At 40.8% G+C, this 19,919-nt stretch overlaps 1 protein-coding gene across 1 annotated transcript in view; it reads left to right on the top strand.

The window, feature by feature from the left end:
- The first annotated feature begins 625 nt into the window (after positions 1 to 625).
- SORT1 (sortilin 1) overlaps positions 626 to 19,919 on the top strand; it is a 53,261-nt gene continuing 33,967 nt past the window's right edge. Inside the window, exon 1 of the mRNA XM_081324330.1 lies at positions 626 to 953. Within this exon, the coding sequence (XP_081180456.1) occupies positions 750 to 953 (204 nt within the window). The 5' untranslated portion in view covers positions 626 to 749. The remainder of the gene's footprint in view (positions 954 to 19,919) is intronic.

Raw genomic sequence — 19,919 nt, 5'->3', positions numbered from 1 at the left:
GTCCCTTTTATCTACTACTTACTACCTGCTTAATTTCTCCATGTGCCATAAGTAGCCCTTAATAATTTTGTCACATATTAAATGATTCTCTAAAGATCTACAGAAACAACCCAGGAATATTTATAATATTGTAAGGATAATTCCTATCTTGGCCAGCTTTTAACCTCTATATCGCCAATGAGAGGAAAACGCTTGATAGGAGAGAATGCCTCGTTCTACCATTCGATACGACCGCACACAATGGACGAAAGCCGGCTCTCATCGCTACCCTTAAAAAAAAGAAAGGACAAAAACAAAACTTGGCATCCTAGCAACAGGAGTAAAGTCTCGTGAAGCTTTAAATTACTCGGGGAATCTGAAAGAAGGAAACGCTTGAAGGAAATCAACCAATGAGCAAAGCGCTCTTCAAAGTGGGGTGATATTGACCAGCCGGTTCATTTAAAGGGAGGAGGCTTGGAATAGGAATAGCCAATGGCCGCTGGCCGGTGGAATGAAGTGTCCACTTGTGCCCAGATCGGCAGTTCAGCGAGCCACTTAAAAAGCAGAAGCGGGGATAGCTGCGCGAATGGAAAAGAAGCTTCAGGAGAGGTTGGCCGACGGCTGAAAGACGAACAGATCGACGTGTGCTGCAGCCAATGGCTTTTGCATACCTGTTCGGCGCAGCCCAATGAGGCGTTTGCGGCTCGGGCGGCAGGTGAGCAGTTCCCCGAGCACGGACAGGAGTTTGGTGGTAGGGAGCGTGGATAGAAATGTTGTTGTCGCCGTCCTTGGTGCACGCAGGGCTGCTCCTGCTCCTGCTCCTGGCGGCTCCGCTCCACGGCCGAGAGATCCGGTTCGGGGCGAAGACTCTGCGGGTCCGGCGGGAGTTACGCGGTGAGGCTGAGCCGGAGACTGGATGCGGCCCGCAAGACGAGGGTTTCGGCAAGGAGGTGCTTGGCAGCAACACTCACAAGGTGAGAGCAGGGAGTGGCTTTCCTGGCCGGGTCGAGAGGCGAGGCTTGGGGGCACGGATGGGGCTGCTAGCGCTGCTGCCTCCGCCAAGGCTTGTGATGTAGGGCGGGGGGTTTTTGACTTTGGGAAACCGAACTTCCCGCTGGAATGAGAGAGAATCGAGGCAACGTCCGGGCGCGATCTCTCTGCAATCCGCCAGTGTCGCTTTGGTGCCTTTAACATGGGCAGAAGTGCTTTTTGAGAACCAACAGCTGGATGAGCTTCCTTGGTTCGCCCTGTTTATCTTGGACTGAGGACAGATCAAGTAGCACGACAACGAAGCAGATTGTTTTCTTTCGTCCTTAGGCAACACGACACCTAGTGTGTGTGTGTGTGTGTTTAGGTATAGAGGTGAACTGTGGTGCATATGTGGTAAGATAGCCACACCTTTAGATGACAAGGGAGCTCAATGATCTGGTAGGTTAGAGGGAGTTGGGCATAAAGTGCTTATCACCTTTTTTTCCCTCCGCCTGAGCAAAAGGCTAGGCTGATATTCACCCGCTGTAATGAGAAAAATAGTGTGAAAGGTGCACGGTTTCCCTTGACAGAATAGCAGCCCCCAAAAACCGGTTTGGAGCTTTTGAAAGTAAAGGAACAACTTAGCTGGTCAGTTTTTCTTCTCTTGGTTGATTCTGTGTGTCTAAACACTGATGACATTCATAAAAGGTAAAGGTTGCCTAGAGCGTACTCAATTCTTAATCAGCGTCTGTTTTGGGTCTTAAAAGTAATGCATACTGATTCTGAGCTTAGCGTTTGTACGATCAAGGCCTCCTACAATAGCAGGGCTAGAAATTACTAGCTTGATTAAAATAAAAAGTCAATTCCTATGGAGCAAAGAGTCATCAGTGATGCAGTTAAATCTTAGATCATTGTATTGAGGTCCTTAATCCCATCACTACACCAGTCTTTCTCGATGCCCTATTGTCCTGATGCTATCTGGAAATTTGAAGGTTCAATGCATTTGGTAGGCACCCTTTTAGGGGGAAAAAAGTTCTGTCAAGATAATGTGACAGTTGGACACAGGAATGGCCCTTGAGAGAAAGTAAACTACTGAAGGCCTGAGAATAGGATTCTACAGTGAATGTTCATTTCCTATTTTTTTTCTACTTTTCTTTGATAGGCCTATTTTTCTTCCTTACTAATTCAGTCCCTCATTTGTATAACATGATCTAACTTGATGGCTTTCTTGGTGTATTTTAATGTTAGATAATTTGAATCCATGCATTCACCTGGCTGCATTGCCTTTCCATTCCTGTTTCCTTGTTTGTATTTGCCTTGCTTAAAATAGAAAAAGTCAAAGTAGGCCTACATTTTATTTCTGATTTATGGAAAACTAATTTGTAGGCATCTTAGTGATAATAGCTACATATTATTTCTAAATATAGGTAACAAAGGCCAAAACCAGTTCCAAAGAAAGAAAACCAGTTTGCATGCTAAAGCTTTTCTCCATCTGTCAGTATTCTGCAAAAGCTCTTTCCTGTGGTAATAGTTTTGATTTCTGTTGTGTTATTTTTGGAATTATATTGTTGCTTGCTTTTAAAATAAAATTCTAAAATGAAGAGAATAGTGAAAATCCTCAGAATTGAGCACTTCATAAGTATATATCTACCTTGAAAAAATACTGTTCCCATTCCTGATTACTCTTACATTTATTCTTTACTTATACTGTCCATATGGCTGATGCCATTTTTGTGTGTGTTATTACTCTTATATGTGACAAAGTAGAAAGAGCAGTTTTGTTCTGCCAGAGATTACTATAAATTCTCAGCTGGTATTTTGCTAAATCCAAGTCTTCTCAGTTTTGTCAACATGTAGGACTGAAAGCTCTGTTAAATGCAGATTGCCTCCGTTGAATCTGGTTCTAAAAAGTAATGTTCTTCTGACATGCTGTTTATTGTGTTCTTTCTCAATAGAGATTGTGCTGCTTTTGTATTTTGTGTAATATCTGATGTATTATTACCATTAAATATATGACGCATAGTATTGGCATTAATTTATCTGATTGTAATTTGCCTCAACGGGCTTTGTCATAACTGCTTTAGAACCAATATAGTACCTTACCAGATTTTCAAAGAGAGGTACATGTTAATACTTAAACGCTTTTATAGGGAAAATAATTATTATAAGAAGCAGAAATGTGAATTTTTCTGAAAATTTTCATATGTAAATGAGTGTGATTCTAATCAACATATTCATCTTAATATCCATAGTCAATGGTATTAATTATTGTATTGTACTTTGGAAGGGTTTTTTTTCTAATTAAATCAGAATATTGCATGTGTGTGACACTCTAAAAACCCTAATAAATAACTGTGGGTCATCTGATTCCCCATTGGTGAACCAGATGAGATTTCCTGCTCATTGTACATGCCTGTATTTCATTCTTTTCTGTTCCCATTCTCTGGAGTTAGTTCTGAATATATTTTTGAGATATGTGCAAAAAAGAATATCTAGTATCAGGCAATCTGTATCCTTATGTATAATTCAATGACACTTTGCTTTTTCACCTTTCCTCCCCCTCTTGTCCATGAAATGTATTTTTTTTATTTGAGTTTTGTAACAAATCAATGTGTTATATGTATTTTGAGTATCCTATCTCAATCTGTATCTTTGTGTATTCACTTGCCAGCATCTAAACAGAAGGATGCCTCCATCCCCCCTTCCCCCAAAGTCTGGCTTTTTCTAGTTATTTTTTTAGAGAGCTCAAAGTAGGAAGTCAGGTGATATATTCATTTCATACTCTTGCTGACCAAGCTGGAGATCTGGCCTTAATAGAAAGGGAGAACCTGACCAACTGGTAAGACAATGGGCCTGCAGTTAGAATGTTTTCTTTAGGCTATTTATGGCGTACCTTTCACAGTATGGGAATTATGTCACAGTTAATTTACCAACTTGTTTAATGTTTCTTTTCCTAGTTTTCCTGGTTTGGGGGAATCTAGGGGGTTATAGTCAAAATATCCAACTATCCATTAAAATACATGTCATTGGTACTATAGATTTTTTCCCCTAATATGAAGATAATTCAAAACAAGATTTGGCTGATCTTAGAAAAGCTTAGCTGGATCAGACCTGGTCAATATTACACAAGAGTTCATTAAGAAATCTTGGAGTTATAAGCTTAGACCGAGAAGTCGAAAAACATTGTGAAAGAAAACAGCAGCAAACCACATCCATATTATTGCCAAGAAAGCTTTGTTGTGCAGTCACCAGTAGTAGACTAAAAGACAAAAAATAATTTGAAGTAGTCTCTATCCGGTCTGCATGTATTAGACTGCAGTTCCTATTGTCTTGTAGGAAAGCCCCCCTCCCCAGATTAAAATATTCTTTATTCTTAATATTAAGAAGAGGCAGAATATTTCCCCAAAGGAGAAATGGAGAAAAATCTTAACAAAGGCAGAAAGCAGCCCCAGTCTTTCTTAATAGCCTCAAGCAGAAGCCTCAAGTCTTAGAGATGGATATTTTGTACCTATTAAGAAAGACTGGGCCGCAAAATCATATAAAAATAATTATGAATTGTTATGGTTAAAAATACAAAAAGAGTTAGATAGTTGGAAAAAATTACAATTGTCTTTATTGGGGAGAATCGCAGCAGTGAAAATGAATGTTTTACCAAAATTTTTATTTTTGTTTCAAATGATACCTATACTCAAAAAAGAATGGCAGAAAGGTATTAATAAATTTGTTTGGGCAGGGAAAAGACCAAGAGTAAAATTTAAGATAATGCAAGATGTACGTGAAAGAGGTAGTCTTAAAATGACCAATTTTAAACTATATTATGAGGCTGCGGCTCTATCATCAATTAGTGATTGGTTTAATCTAACACAAGGGAGATTACTGAATATTGAGGGATTTGATTTATTATTTGGCTGGCACGCATATTTATTGTGTGATAAGAAGGTGGATAATATCTTTAAGACACATATATTAAGGTATGCCCTGTTGCGAGTTTGGAAAAAATATCGACATAAGCTAAATTATAAAATACCAATTTGGGCAATACCTAAACATGCAATAGAAAATATAAGTGTGGGATTCAAACATGATGTGATTACATATAAAAAAATTCTCAGAATGGAAAGGAATGTATGGCAATTAAAGCCATTTAATATTTTAAAAGAAGAAAGAATAGTGCAGACTTGGTTTCAGTATGGTCAGTTACAAGCTAGATGGAAAGAAGATCAGAAAGTTGGTATTTCGACAACCGATGAAAATTTGGTTAAACAAATAAAGAGATCAAAGTCCAGCGCATATAAGGAGAATATATATAATGCACTGATAGAAATAGACTCAGAAACGGAACTTGTTAAAGATTGCATGATAAAATGGGCCCAGAATTTTCAGGAGCCCATAGCGATGGATATAGGGGAAAAGATATGGGTCAGAAATGTGAAATTTACACAGGCACAAAATTTAAGAGAATTTTTATAAAATGTTTTATAGATGGCATTTAGATCCAAAAAAATTAGCATGTATGTATCCGAATTATCAGCCCAAATGTTGGAGGTGTGGTTGTGATGGTGCAACCTATTATCATATATGGTGGACTTGTAAAAAAGCTAAAGCTTTTTGGATTAAAATTTGGTGGAATATGCAGAAGGTATTTAAGAAAAAGATAAGTTTTTCCCCACATTTATTTCTGTTGGGTATTATTACAGATTGTACTGTTATAGATACTAAATTGATGTTAAATTTAATTATGGCAGCAAGACTCTTGGTAGCACAATATTGGAAGAAGGAGGAACTGCCTACTATAGAAGAGTGGACTTTAAAAGTTTCTCACCTGGCGGAAATGGCAAAGATCTCAGCATATTTGAAAGAACACTCGCAACAGAGATATATTTTGGAATGGAGAAGATGGATTGATTATATTCAGAATAAATATGGGACTAGAAGGTTTCATTTAGTATATGAATAAGTATTAGTATTATATGATGTATTACTAATTAGTTATTATTATTTAGTTATTTAGTTATGTTAAGAGGAGTTAAAGTGCGATAGAATCTATAGTGTCTTTTTTTAGTTGGTTAGCATATTTTAGCTTACCGGTAAGTTGGTTAAAGTTTATACCCTGTATTCAGCTCTGGGAAGTCAGGGAGGGGGGAGGAGAAGGGAGGGGAAGTGGGGGGGAGGGGGAGGGAGGGAGTGTATGTTTTTAAAAATGTATTTTAAAACTTTTCAATAAAAAGAAAGACTGGGCCAATCTATTCATAAACAAAACGCCTTCAACCCCCTCAGCTGATAGGATTAAGAATTTACATTTCCCTACCCAAATTCTAAGGACAGGACATGACCTTTAGGACATAATAGGATTAACCCACCACCATTGGTACAAAGCTCACTACATTGCACAACCCCCTGGAGCATCTCAATCAGAACCCTATAAAGATCCATCCACTCAGCCATTTTGTCAGCTGTCCCAGAACTGCATGCTGTTGCTGGTTCTGCTCATCAGTAACAAGAACCTTTTTTCGTAAGCAGTCAGCCTCCATTTTTTCCCTCCGGGCTTGGAACTGGACCTGATTTCTCTTACCATTAACCGTACTGTGTGGGTCTGGTGGGAAATCAAGTTCAATATTTGGAGATCTGTACCTGCCGTCTTTTATTTTCTCCTTTCATCTATTCCTGCTTTTCCCTTGTTTGCCCTAAAATTTCATTGATATTAAAGGTCTGCTTTCAGTAGAGCTTTGGAAATTGGAAATCATTCCTTGTTATGTGATATATCTCAGATATTCAGCTTATAGTTATTATAAGCTTCTAAAAGTCATTTTGTTATATTTATTTTTGCTGGAATGGAAAGGAATTGAGATCTTGGTTTAATTCCATCAGCCACTGAAATGTGAAATACTTGGATACTTGCTTGCCAGCCTTTTGCCTTTAGCTTACACAAGGGTTATTTTTTGTTTTTTAGTGGAAAGCTTATGTTATAAAAGAGCCTTATAAGAGCTTGATGTCTCAGCATGTGAAAGAATGTGGAATTGTTTGCTTGTAGTGTCTGTTCGGTCGTTGTCATCTGTAATAGAATAAAGAGTGCCTGTTGGAGACTAAAAAGCTAACAATGGTTTTCAACAATGTTCTTATAGACTTTTTCCACATTTAAAAAGTAATAGTTAAACTTATATCTGAACCTCATGCTGCTGTCTCAAACCCATTTTTATCAGCTAACTAGGACTCTTCTTCCAAACAGATATTTAAAAGTGCAGCCAAGTAAAAAGAAAAAGAAGGAAAAATTAAAAAATAGAAAAAGATTACAAGCTGTACAAAATTAAAGAATTTTTAATTAACTATAGTTCTGTGTTTAAAGATGACCTTATATCAGTGTACTACTTTAAAACTTGTTATCAGTAATTAGGAAAGGCAACCAATATGATATGATATGAATAATCAGAATAAACAAAACAATTTTGGGTGAATCTGTTAGCGTCTGTAGTTATTATAACAAGTAAGCAAAATCTTTTTTAAAAGTCTTATGCTAAAGGAACTCAAACTTCAGATGTAGTTTAAGTCCATGTCCAGAATTATATTCTATAAATGGTTTCTATTTTCTGAATTAAGTTTAAACTCAGTATCAGATTTATTTGATTTGTTTTATATATGACACTAAGGCACACTCTGTATCTTGGGAACCTATATTGGAGCTATCCTTGCTGGGCTATGAAATGTACACTTTCCCAACAAGGGCTAAGCAAAATCTAGGGAAACATAAAGGTAATTTGGCATAGGACATTTAGACCTTGCATCTACCATAGAGCTATAATTACACAATATTCATGTATTTAACAATGTCACACTTATTTTATACAGTTGTGTTACTTTAAATAATGATAAATGTAAGAAGACTATACGTGCTTCTTCGTGAAGAGGTGAACTTCATGGCATATAAGATAATGATGTTAATGTCAAGAAATTGTAAAGCATCTTAACACAGTTCAAAATTATTTACATTTTATGGAAAATATTCCAATGTTTAAATTTAGGATCAATTTAAGTATGTTTATATTGCTTAAATTCAATTTAAGTTGTATTAATGCCCATTAATTCTCTTACTAGTTAACTTTATAAATCATATTTAATTTATGTTCTGCCTTTTCAAAGTGATAAAATATCTTGAGACTAGCAGTGAAGATCGAGTAGTGAAAACAAACTTCTGTTATTTAAGATGCCACCCACAAAGTGACAGCAGTATTGAGAATTGATGATTGACAGTGCAAAGGTGAATGCAACATGGCTGTGGTGGAAGATGTTCACAGGAGTGCAGTATGCCTAAAATCAAAAGTGGGGGAAGGATGATCTGCCCAGCAGCACTGTACGGTGCTGAATGCTGGCCAACCATCAAAAACACTGAGTGACCTTTCCATGCCATGGGGATAAGCATGTTCCATTGGTCATTAGGCATTTGGGGGCAATTAAGCTGACTTTGTAATAATGCTGCTTGTGGGGGGGGGCGAAAGCCCTAATAAGCAGGCATATACATAGAATGAAGGCTACTGCTAAGCTTGTAAGCCGCCCTGAGTCTTCGGAGAAGGGCGGGATATAAATGGAATTAAAAATAAAATAAATAAATTTTCCTTGATCAGCTCAGTGATGATATAGTCTGGCAGCAATGAGTGTTGCAACCAATAACAGAGAAAATGTGAGAAAACTGCCTACGTTGGGGTGGGCTACATTCTACAAGTAGCACCCTACATTGTTTCCTGCACCACCTACCGCTTTAACAATGGTGGCAAATGACCAGGTGGAAGATCAAAGCAATAATGGCAGGACACAGGTAACATGACGCTGAGCCTCCCCCCCCCCCGAGCTAGCGGCCTGTTGATCTGAATGAGCAGCGCTGACAATCCCTGCTGACCTGTTGAGCTCTGTTATGGCGTCAATCACCGCTACAGCGCCGTGAAGCCCAGGACGCCTCACCTGCCTTCTTTCCTCTGCCTGTTCGCCGTGGATACCCTCTGCTTGTCGGAGGGGCAGTGGCAACGACCCCACCGGATGGAGATCCTTTTTACGACCATCTGCTGGCTGACACCGTTCTTTGGTGGCGAGGAGCCTCCTTCTTCTCCCGGATGGTGGTTGCAGATTGTGGGCCTGGTCATCGGCCTCGGCGGACATGTTAGTGAATTCCAGGACTCAACATAACTGCTGGGATCACTTCTCTCCGCCGTTGAAGGATGGCTTGGACTGGTGGATGGACATTGGGGAGAGAATGTTTTGTTCTCCCCCCCCCCCCAGACTGGCGGTGCGGGCTGGCGTTGTGAGGATTGACAGAGGCCTGGCCTGCCTGTTCCTTACTTCTTTTGTTGACAGGCAGGCATTACGGCTAGCTCCATACCTGATGGGAACTAAGATCTCCCTATGGATAATCCAGTGTGGACGGGACCGAACCGTGGTGGGAGGACGGTTTTGGACTGGTCAGCGACCACCTCACTGGTGTGGGAGACCAGTTGGGGTGGGCCTGGCTTAGGACTCCCCTTCTCTCTCTCTGCTCCAGTTAGACTCCTCAGCCGGAGTGAGAGGACGGCTGAGGTTGTCCCTTGGAATTCCATCTCTGGTGAGAGCTGAGATGGCTTTGCAGATTGAGAGATATGCCCACTGGACCTGTTCTTTTTCCATCTTTGTACCATCAACGAACAATCCTTTGGCCATATTTTCAACATCGGCCCCAAGAGACTAATTGAGTGCTATATGATCCATCGTTATTCCGAAGCGGACTTGTATGCCCTTAGGGCGGTTCCTGCCTCATGGGCGCGACCTGTCGCCTGTTTTCATACTCCCCTTAATGACGGGCCCAAGCTTTGGAACTCCGAGAGGTGGTTGGGCTTGGATAGGGGCCTCGAGTTAAGACGCGCTAAGAGGCCCCTGATCAGATTTTTAGCCGGTTATTTTAAGAGGTTAGGGAGGGGGAGGGAGGGGTGGGTGGGGAGGGAACCTGTAACCGGCACTCAGTCTGGTCCTGTTAGAGGTCCTGGTGGGACGGGGTTGGGGGAGGTGGCTGCTGGCGCTGGGAATGTGGGGGTGGGGCATCGAATCCCCACGGCGATAGGGTATGGCAGCAGGTGTTTGCGCGGAGGGTCATATCAACATCTGGGATCGCGCCCCGCTATCTTCGAGCGGTGGCGCGCTCCGACCCTCCGGTTAGCACCCTCTTACCCGGGGATGAGGGTGATCAGGCCCCTGAGCTCAGGCTGGTCTATTTTAACGCTAGATCCGTAGTTAATAAAGCTCCCCTCATCCGTGATCGGATCGAGGAGGAATGTGCGGATCTAGCGTGCATCACGGAAACTTGGCTGGGCTCGGAGGGAGGGGTGCCTCTCACCGAGTTATGCCCGCCGGGTTTCCGGGTGCTACACCAGCCACGGGCTCAGGGCAGGGGTGGTGGGGTGGCAGTGGTTATTCGGGAGACATTGTGTCCCCGGGAGGCCACCATTGTCCAGATGGCCGGGAGTGAAACCCTCCTCTTGAGGTGTGGTCCTCGGGTTCAGTTGGGCTTGTTGCTTACATACCTGGCGCCCAGCTATGTGGCAACAGCCCTGCCCGAGCTGCTCGACACCCTCTCAGGGTTGGCGGTGGAGTTCCCCAGGCTTGTAGTCCTGGGAGACTTCAACCTGCCATCACTGGGAGGGTCGTCGGAGTTAGCTCGGGAGTTCATGGCTTCCATGACAGCCATGGGCCTGACCCAGGTTATTGAGGGCCCGACTCATGAGGGGGGTCACACTCTTGACCTGGTGTTCCTGTCTGGACAGTGGTTGGATGATCTGGGAGGGGGTTCTCCGTCCATCACCCCTCTGTCATGGTCAGACCATTACCTCCTGAGGCTAGTTTTCCGTCATGCCATCCCCCGCCGCTGGGCGGCGGAGCCGACCAGGTGGTTCCGCCCCAGGCGCCTAATGGACCCAGATCGGTTCCAGAGGGCGCTTGGGCCTATACCTATCACCCTTACCCACAGCCCAGTTGATGCCCTGGTGGAGGCCTGGGAAATGGCAGCCACCAGGGCACTCGACTGCGTTGTACCCATGCGACCTCTAACCCGACGCAGATCCCGTTGGGCCCCATGGTTCTCTGTGGAGCTCCGGGAGATGAAGCGGCGGAGAAGAGGTCTAGAGAGCGGTTGGAGATCCAGCCGATCCGAATCTGACCGATTGCAGTTAAGAACCTTTACAAGGTCTTATCTTGCGGCGATGAGGACGGCGAAGTCTAACTACTTTGCCGCCCTTATCGCGTCCGCAGATAATCGCCCGGCCGCCCTGTTTAGGGTGACTCGCTCCCTCCTTAATCAGGAGGTGAGAGAGGATCCCTTGCAGGGACGAGCCGAGGAGTTTAGTCATCATCTGGCGGACAAAATCGCTCGGATCCGGACCGGCTTGGACTCTGACTGGGCAGAGTCTAATGTGGAGGAATCAGGCGGTCTTGAGCACGTTATCTGGAATGAGTTCGACCCTGTTTCCCCTGATGATGTGGACAGGATCATGGGGAGACAGCACCACCACCTGTTTGTTGGATCCGTGCCCCTCCTGGCTAGCTTATGCGGCTCGGGAGGGAACACGAGGCTGGTTCCATGCAGTAATAACTGCTTCCTTGAAGGAGGGTGTCTTTCCTGCCGCCTTGAAGGAGGCGGTGGTGAGACCCCTTCTCAAGAAGCCTGCTTTGGACCCGGCTGTTTTAAACAACTACCGTCCAGTCTCCAACCTTCGCTTTCTGGCGAAGGTTGTTGAGAGTGTGGTGGCGCATCAGCTCCCTCTGTTCCTGGAGGAAACTGATTATCTGGACCCGTACCAATCGGGCTTCAGGCCCGGACACAGCACGGAGACGGCATTGGTCGCGCTGGTGAATGATCTCTGGAGGGCTAGGGACAGGGGTTGCTCCTCTGTCCTGGTCCTATTAGATCTCTCAGCGGCGTTCGATACCATCGACCATGGTATCTTACTGCGGCGTCTCAGGGGGCTGGGAGTGGGAGGCACCGTTTTACGGTGGTTCTCCTCCTACCTCCAGGGCCGCTCGCAGTCGGTGTTGACAGGAGGGCAGAGATCCGCCCCGAGGTCTCTCATTTGTGGAGTTCCTCAGGGGTCGGTTCTCTCGCCTCTCCTGTTCAACATCTATATGAAGCCGCTGGGCGAGATCATTCGTGGTTTTGGGGTGGGGTATCATCAGTACGCTGATGATACCCAACTTTTTCTTTCCACCCCGAACCAACCCAGTGATGCCCTCTCCGTGATGTCCCGGTGCCTGGAGGCGGTTCAGGTCTGGATGGGGAGAAACAGGCTTCGTCTCAATCCCGCCAAGACTGAGTGGCTGTGCATATCGGCATCTCGGGTTAACCAAGTTATTCCATCCTTAATGATGGGGGGTGAGGTGTTACCCCCCGTCGATAGGGCTCGCAACTTGGGCGTCCTCCTGGATTCACGGCTCAATTTCGAAGACCATATAGGAGCCGTGACCAGGGGGGCTTTTGCTCAGGTTCACCTGGTGCGCCAGTTGCGTCCCTATCTGGACCGAGATGCCCTACGCACAGTTACTCACGCGCTTGTGACCTCCCGTTTGGACTACTGTAATGCTCTCTACATGGGGCTGCCCTTGAAGACCACTCGGAGGCTTCAACTGGTGCAGAATGCGGCCGCGCGAGTTGTAATGGGGGTTTCCCGATACTCCCATGTAACACCTCTACTCCGTGAGCTGCATTGGCTTCCGGTTGCCCTCCGGGTGAAATTCAAGGTGCTGGTTATCACCTATAAAGCCCTACATGGCCTGGGTCCGGGATATCTGAGGGAACACCTGTTGCCAGCATTAAACGCCCTTCGCTCAGTGCGCTCCCACAGGGAGGGTCTGCTCAGGGTCCCGCCGGTAAGAGATTGCCGGCGGGTGACACCCAGGGATAGGGCCTTCTCGGTGGGAGCGCCTGCCCTCTGGAACCAGCTGCCGGTGGAGCTGAGAACTGCCCCCGACCTCCGATCATTCCGCCGGGGCCTGAAGACCTGGCTCTTCGAGCTCTCGGGCCCAGACTGAGGAGAAATTTTAATTTGGGGTTCTTTTTAATCGACTACAGGGTCAATTTAATATTTTTTAATTTGGTTCTTAATTTTTGTATTTTGGATTTTTAATTCCCTGTAAACCGCCCTGAGTCCTCAGGGAATAGGGCGGTATATAAATATAACTAAATAAATAAAAATAAATAAATAAACATGGATATGAAAATCATTCATTTGGACCTGGTTGGTGGTCTTGATTGCATGAAATGGCATTCATTGATTCATAAAGTGGGCCTTGTACTGGCCTTGTAACCATAAACCTTAACAATGTAGCATAGCACACAATATATAAAATAAAATGAAATGACAGTAAAAGTAATAAAATAAATATTGGTTGCAAAGAGGTTGAAATAAAATAAAGCAAGAGCTATGATTAAGATTTAAGTTTAAATAATAATGACTGAACTGCAGTAGACTCTTTATTGGTATCCCTTTCAAAAAATCTATTTAAGATAAGATAAGATAACCTTTATTGTCATTTTTTTTTACTGTGGGCACAACGGCACACTTCAAAAATGAAATTTAGTTGCCCGCTCTCAAAGTGAAACACATACATGACACACACCTAAACATACTATATACAACACATGTATAGACCCACACCCCTGCATATACATAACAAATAAATATTAAATACTGTCCATCTTGAATATATAACGGAAAATATTTCTAATATTTTTCTCTGTTCCAAGAGCTATGTTATCCCAACGTGGGTAGGGAATACATTTATAGAAAGGATATAAAAGTTTGGACCATAATTAGTGGTATAACAGGAGAAGCGAAGTCTGCATTCTGGGATACTTGATGGCTTTCTGTATGACTTCCACTTGGGCAATAACCTTATCCACCACCAGATCTCATCCCCATCCCCATACAACATTTGGATTGTCATCTTGCTGTGGAATATATTAAATGTAGGGGCTATCAGCTGCCCTCTTTTGGAAGAGTAGTTCAGAGTAGTGTCCATAGTGGTTAAATGTGTTTTCTATACAATGAATTTATGAAAGGTGATGCCTAGGTATTCAAAAGAGAGACATTGCTCTGTTTGTTGGGCATCTATCTATATTTGGCAGTGCTACTACTAACTCATAATTTATCCTCAAAATTTCCCTTCCTGATTTAGCCAGTATCTTCTAAGATCCATTGCAGTAGAAGAAATAAGAACCATAATTGACATAATTAAAACTGAATTTTTCTATCTGCTAAGTGGAATAGGGAGTTAATTTCTTTTTATCTGAATATTTTTTTAGCATTTTCGTATTGTCTTTCATTAACCAGATATGGTAGATTGTTTTAAAAGAATAGTTTTAAATACTATTTTAATACTTTTTAAAATACTTTAAAATACTATTTTAAATATTCATTATTTTTGGACTGTTATGGTGATCAGTCTCTACCCTATTTATCACTAATTTGTCTTTATATTTTTTTATAGAAAAAAACCTTGGGAAATGGGCATGGTGATACAAAGTGCCAGTGTCCAGTATCATTGTCATAAGATTTTTTTCTGGGTCTCCACAGTCCCCAAGACAATAAATAAAAAAATAAAAACAGGATAAATAACCAAATGTTATTGTTTTATTTAAACAGTAAGTAGTTTATTATTTAGCTAACTTGGAAAATACAAAAGTAAGGAAATGTGTTATGTGTTGTCTTTGTTTTTGTTTTAAAACAAAAAAATGTCTTTTTAAAAATGTGTATTTAGTGATTGTTGTTGTCAAGTTTCCGACATATGGGCTTTTCAGGTGACTCTGAGGCATTGTTTACCTTAAAAGTCCTTTATTAGCAAATACTTGCTCGAAGGAATCTGAAATCTCCGCCCCTTGCACAATATATTAAAACACAATTCTCCACCTTTCTAATTTTGTCATTAATCATATTCTCCAATTAATTTAAAGAATCAGTTTCCCTTCCGTTAGAAAAATCTGCCAAGGTCTTATCTTCTTTAGTTAGAGATGGCCTTGAAGGTACAATCCTCCTCTTCCCACCTCCCAACTTTAAACTGAATCTCTTAAAGCAATACACAAGTTTAACATATGAAATGGCTACTTTGAAGAATAACAATGTATAGTCAATGTATAGTCATTGTCAATGTCAAGCAATAACATTGGATGTTAGCAGCGTTGACAGTTGTGGCTTCTGGAATTCTCTCAGGAGAGGCCACTCTTTGTTCCTCATTAATCATCTTCTAAAAGTTGAGGATTCTTTTTAACAGTGCCTTCTTTACTATTTTATTATTTTACATATTTTTATTACTGCTGTTGTGTTTTTCTGTTTTTGTTGTGGCTCGTTGTGAGATCTTAGAGGGTACTTGGGAATCATTTCTGCACCATTGATTTATAACATTACATGTGGTGATATTGTTTGCAAGAAATATACTATTGAGAAGAATGAATTACAGTGCTACTACTGTAGTTATATATAGGTGTTCTTTATATTTAGATATGTAGGCAACCCTGAAAAAGAAAGCTGTTTTGTGTGTCATTCTCAATCCATACTTTAATCTTAGGCCATCATGATATCACTTTTAGTAAGAAGGGCAATATATAATTTCTGGTTCAATAAGACCAGTTTTTCGTGGTTTGAATGAGTTTCTAGGAGTGCTAACCTTTCTCTGCCCTTTTTCTAGGTCTAGGACAAGAAAGGTTTAAATAGTTTGATACTGTGTTTTTATTTGCTATGGAAGGTAGTAAGAAGAACTACATATTTCAGAAAGTACATATTACACTGAAAAGGGGTGAAGGTTCAATTTCAAGGCCTCCCCCCATTTTAATAGGGGAGGAAATTTCAGGGATTTAATACAAAATGAGTATGTCAGTCTTACAGTCTTTCCTCTGCAAAATGCACGTTGCATTACACTACTGAATTTTGATTGTGTAGTATCATTGGTTCTTGAGGCTTCAGCAATAGGGCTGAGGGCTACTCCTGGAATAAGTAATGCTGAAGAGGTTGTTTCCCCATTTTCCTCTTGGGTTATTTCTTGAGTGCCACAATGTTGGAAGTAAATTAATAATTTCTTCTCTGATATGTGTTCTTGGCTGTTTCCATTCTGGCCCTAATGGGAAGCTATTATGGAAGAATTCTGTCCATAATAAGAATTAAGTCATCCATAGTGTCTTACTTATAGCGAAGTCAGTGTTTATTGCCCCTAATTGTGTAAAGGCAGAACAGCTTTTTCTTGTAGTCAGAGCACCCATGTTCTAGATTTCTCTTATTTTGGGAATAGACAGATTAGTCCTAGTTGCTTTTCTTAGACAATGAGAGAACTAACTCTCACAATTATTTTCAGTCTTCCTGAAGTCAGATCGCAGAAAGCATTATTAATGCTGATAGGCCCAATTTCTCATCCCCTTCAGGTTTCCATGTAATAAATTGTGAATACTGCTCACTATTTACTACTGTTAGGATCATATTCAGTATGCTGAATGTCAACTCACTTGAGATATTGGCGGTTCTACCGGTATAATTTGTTATTGTTAATATAATTTGTTAATTTGAGGGAAAGATTGGTCTAGCAATGTTGCAGATTTATTATAATGCTTTGGGCACCGGGGAAACTACATCCTACTTCACAGTAATTTCACATATGTGGTTAAATAGGCAGTTATGACATTACCATAAGTGCATTCCTTTCAGTTTGTACTATCCCTCCTGCTTAATTATGGATGTTAAACATCATCAGAACTTATAAATTACAATTCTCCAGATGACAAATATGCTCTGGCAGTGTCATCTGAATGATTCAATGGTAATTGAACTGCCTTAAGTCAAGACGCAGGAAGATGCTGTGATCCTGCTATTTACTGTAGTCTTCCAGAAAGATTGTGACACTGAAGTGCTAAGGACACTAATTTGTGACACTAATTTGTTAACTTTATAGTAATTCTGGCAAAATAAAGTGCTAAGCTATGCTTTTCACTCTTGTTGAATGCTAAATGAGTTATTAATAGTGAGGAATCTCAAGTAAGCAATTTTGATTTTGAATGTCTGTTTTATTGAAGATCTGAATTTCCCCAGCTGTTCCCCAGCTAACACGTCATTACTGCTGCATTTCAGGATGGCAGCCTCTCGTGTAATCCTTCCTATTATTGCTAAGGTAGCAGTGATGCAGGTGCAGTGTTTTCATAGCTATAACATGCAGAGATAGATGATATATGCCGTTTGGTGCTAGTATTTGTGCTGCTATGTACGATATTGCACAATTCAATCGTGAGTCTTTATTATTTTAAAGCATTATTGTTTGATTAATTTTTGGTGTTCATGTGGAAGAAATGAGAAACTGGGGCATTAAACTATGACATCTATGAGTAATAGGGCATCTTTCAGAGTTGCATACAGAAGGATTGCTATCCTTGCAGCAGTATGATAGTAATGTGATTAATTTTTTTTTAATTCCAAGCAAATATGAACCTCTTAAATCAGCTGTGGCTAGATATTATTCGATCTGCTACGCTTTGGATCTACTATGCATGTAACTACATCAATGCATGTATAGTCAAATAAGAAATGCAGTACCAAATTTAGGGGCAGATAGTGAAGATCTTGTGGTACATGTTGTGCTTAGGTATAGTGAGGAAATTAGTTCAAGAAATTTTAAAGCATAAAGAGTAAACATTATTAATATTCCACAAATATTTATAGAAAGAAAAAATAGGCTAGTACATCTTTTAACTTGATCTGTGAAGTGACAGTGTAGTCAGATGATTATTAATACTAGTGACAAAACTAAAACAAAACAGGGATGGGAAATGTGGTTTCTTGAAGAAGATGCGGAAAAACTGCTAGAATAATGATAGGGCATTGGTTGAAGACCTAACTCTACAGCAGATGGCTAGTCAGTTTCTGTTGGAATACTTATGGAGAAGGCGAATCTACCCACTCCCCCAGCTAATGGTTTCTATTGTTGAACTGCTCTTATCATAATGGTGATCAATTGAACTCTTTATTATCTTCCAGTGTAAACTGACTGTCATGTGTTCTAGAACAACGCTGAGCAAATTTATCTTGTTCTCTACATGGATCCTTCACATATTTCAGAGAGACCCCACATTACATTTTTGCCAGCCTAAACAAACTCAACACTTCCAACTGTTCCTCCTGGGTTTTTCCTTTTTTTATTTTTATTTTTCAAAACACACAAAACGAAATATTGACGAAACACTTAAGTACACTTACAAAAATTGAAACCAATATCTTGTTTTCATTCCATGAATATATTTGTCAGTATCCTTCCTAAGCTGCAGTGCCAAGAACTTGGCAATGTATTGTAGATGTAATCTGAACAATGCAAAATAGGGAGGAGGAAAGTGGGGTTGGTTCTGTTGATCTCAACCCGTTCCTTCTGGGGAATGCAGTCTAGGATGGTTTTGAGTTTTTCTGTGTACGCATCATATTCTTGGCTCATGCTCAGCTTGTGTTTCATCAAGCTGTACCAATAATTTTCTCATATGCTGCTACCCAATGTGGTATCTCCTATTTGGTGTACATAACTTTTTCCTACCCAAATTAGGATGTTTGTTCTACTGAAATTAATTTGCTAGTTGATGTCTATTGTTGCTGCTTGAATCACCTGAATAGTGATACTGTTCTACAAGATGTTTGCTATCCTTCCTTACCTTTGTGCTGCCAAGACATTTGATAAATCCAGTTTTAACCCCTTATCTAATTTAAAAGTATATTGAATAGCACAGGCTCGAGGAAAACTCTGCAATACACAGCTCAACCCTCTTTCAACTTTGATGCAAGAGCTATTCACATTAACTTGCTGGATATGATTATTTAACTATTTTATAGTTGAAGCCATCTGTTTTTCATTTTCTATTTGTTTTCCTTTTAATTCTTCCTGGTCCTTGTGCATCTATAATGATTTTGCAAATTGCCCTCTCTTATGGTATACATTTATAGTTCCACTATCTTAATCTTGAGAACTCCTCAATCCTCTAGCTTAAAGCACCTTCATGGATATCATTCAACTGATTTTTAAGTTTCCCTGCAGCGCCTTCAATAAAGTACCACAAAAAACAGCAAAACTAAAACGACAAACATCATCAATTCTAGCATGGCAGTGATGTTAAAGCCTATAGTCTCAGAGTGGAAGTGTGTAGCAGCGTATACGGTTTTAATAAATGAATATAAACTAAGAAATGCTCTTGCATCTGCCAACTAACAAGGCAGGGGAATTTTCCTAGTAGATTCAGTTAGAATCAGTATTTTAATTGGATTGTGTAATACCTCAGCAAACTGCAGTTATTGCGATATGTCAACCAGACATCTGAAGAAATTTGAAGAACCTGGCACTTGAGATTCAACATGAACAGGGGTTTTCCAACTTTCTCTAAAATGGACTTGTCATGTAATTCTACTCATTATGCAATCCATAACTGTTGATATGCAGTTACTTGCATCATGTTTCAAATTCTAATGTACGTTTTGTTGAACTAACAGTAAATGCTAACTAGTATAAGCACAAGGTTTTCATTAAATTCTGATTTTGACCAGAAACAAAGTTTCTGAGCTACCAGTTCTCATTCTGTATGCAGCAGAATGCTAGCTTGACTTGTACTAAAATATATAAATATTTTACATATTTCTAGAGTCCATTGGAGTTAGGCGACTAATAAAATTGCTTTGTAAAAATTAATGGTGAACAGAAAACATAATTTATGTTGTGTGTCCTGAACATATCTAATGCTAAAGACTCAGAAAATGTCATTTTTGTATCTTGTACACAATGCCTATGACCTGTATATTGCAATTTCTTAAAATGAATTTCACTGTAAAGTTGCAAAAACATTTCAGCACACTGAGATTATTTTTCTGTACAGGTGGTCCTCAACTTACAGCCATCCGTTTAGTGACTGTTTGAACTTAACAAGGGCACTGAAAAAAGTGACTTATGACCATTTTTCACTTTTA

This window comes from Vipera berus, assembly GCF_964194415.1.
Source record: "Vipera berus genome assembly, chromosome: 3".
NCBI lineage: Eukaryota > Metazoa > Chordata > Lepidosauria > Squamata > Viperidae > Vipera > Vipera berus.
The sequence above is the reverse complement of the archived record's forward strand: the minus strand, read 5'-3'. Positions and strand labels throughout refer to the sequence as shown.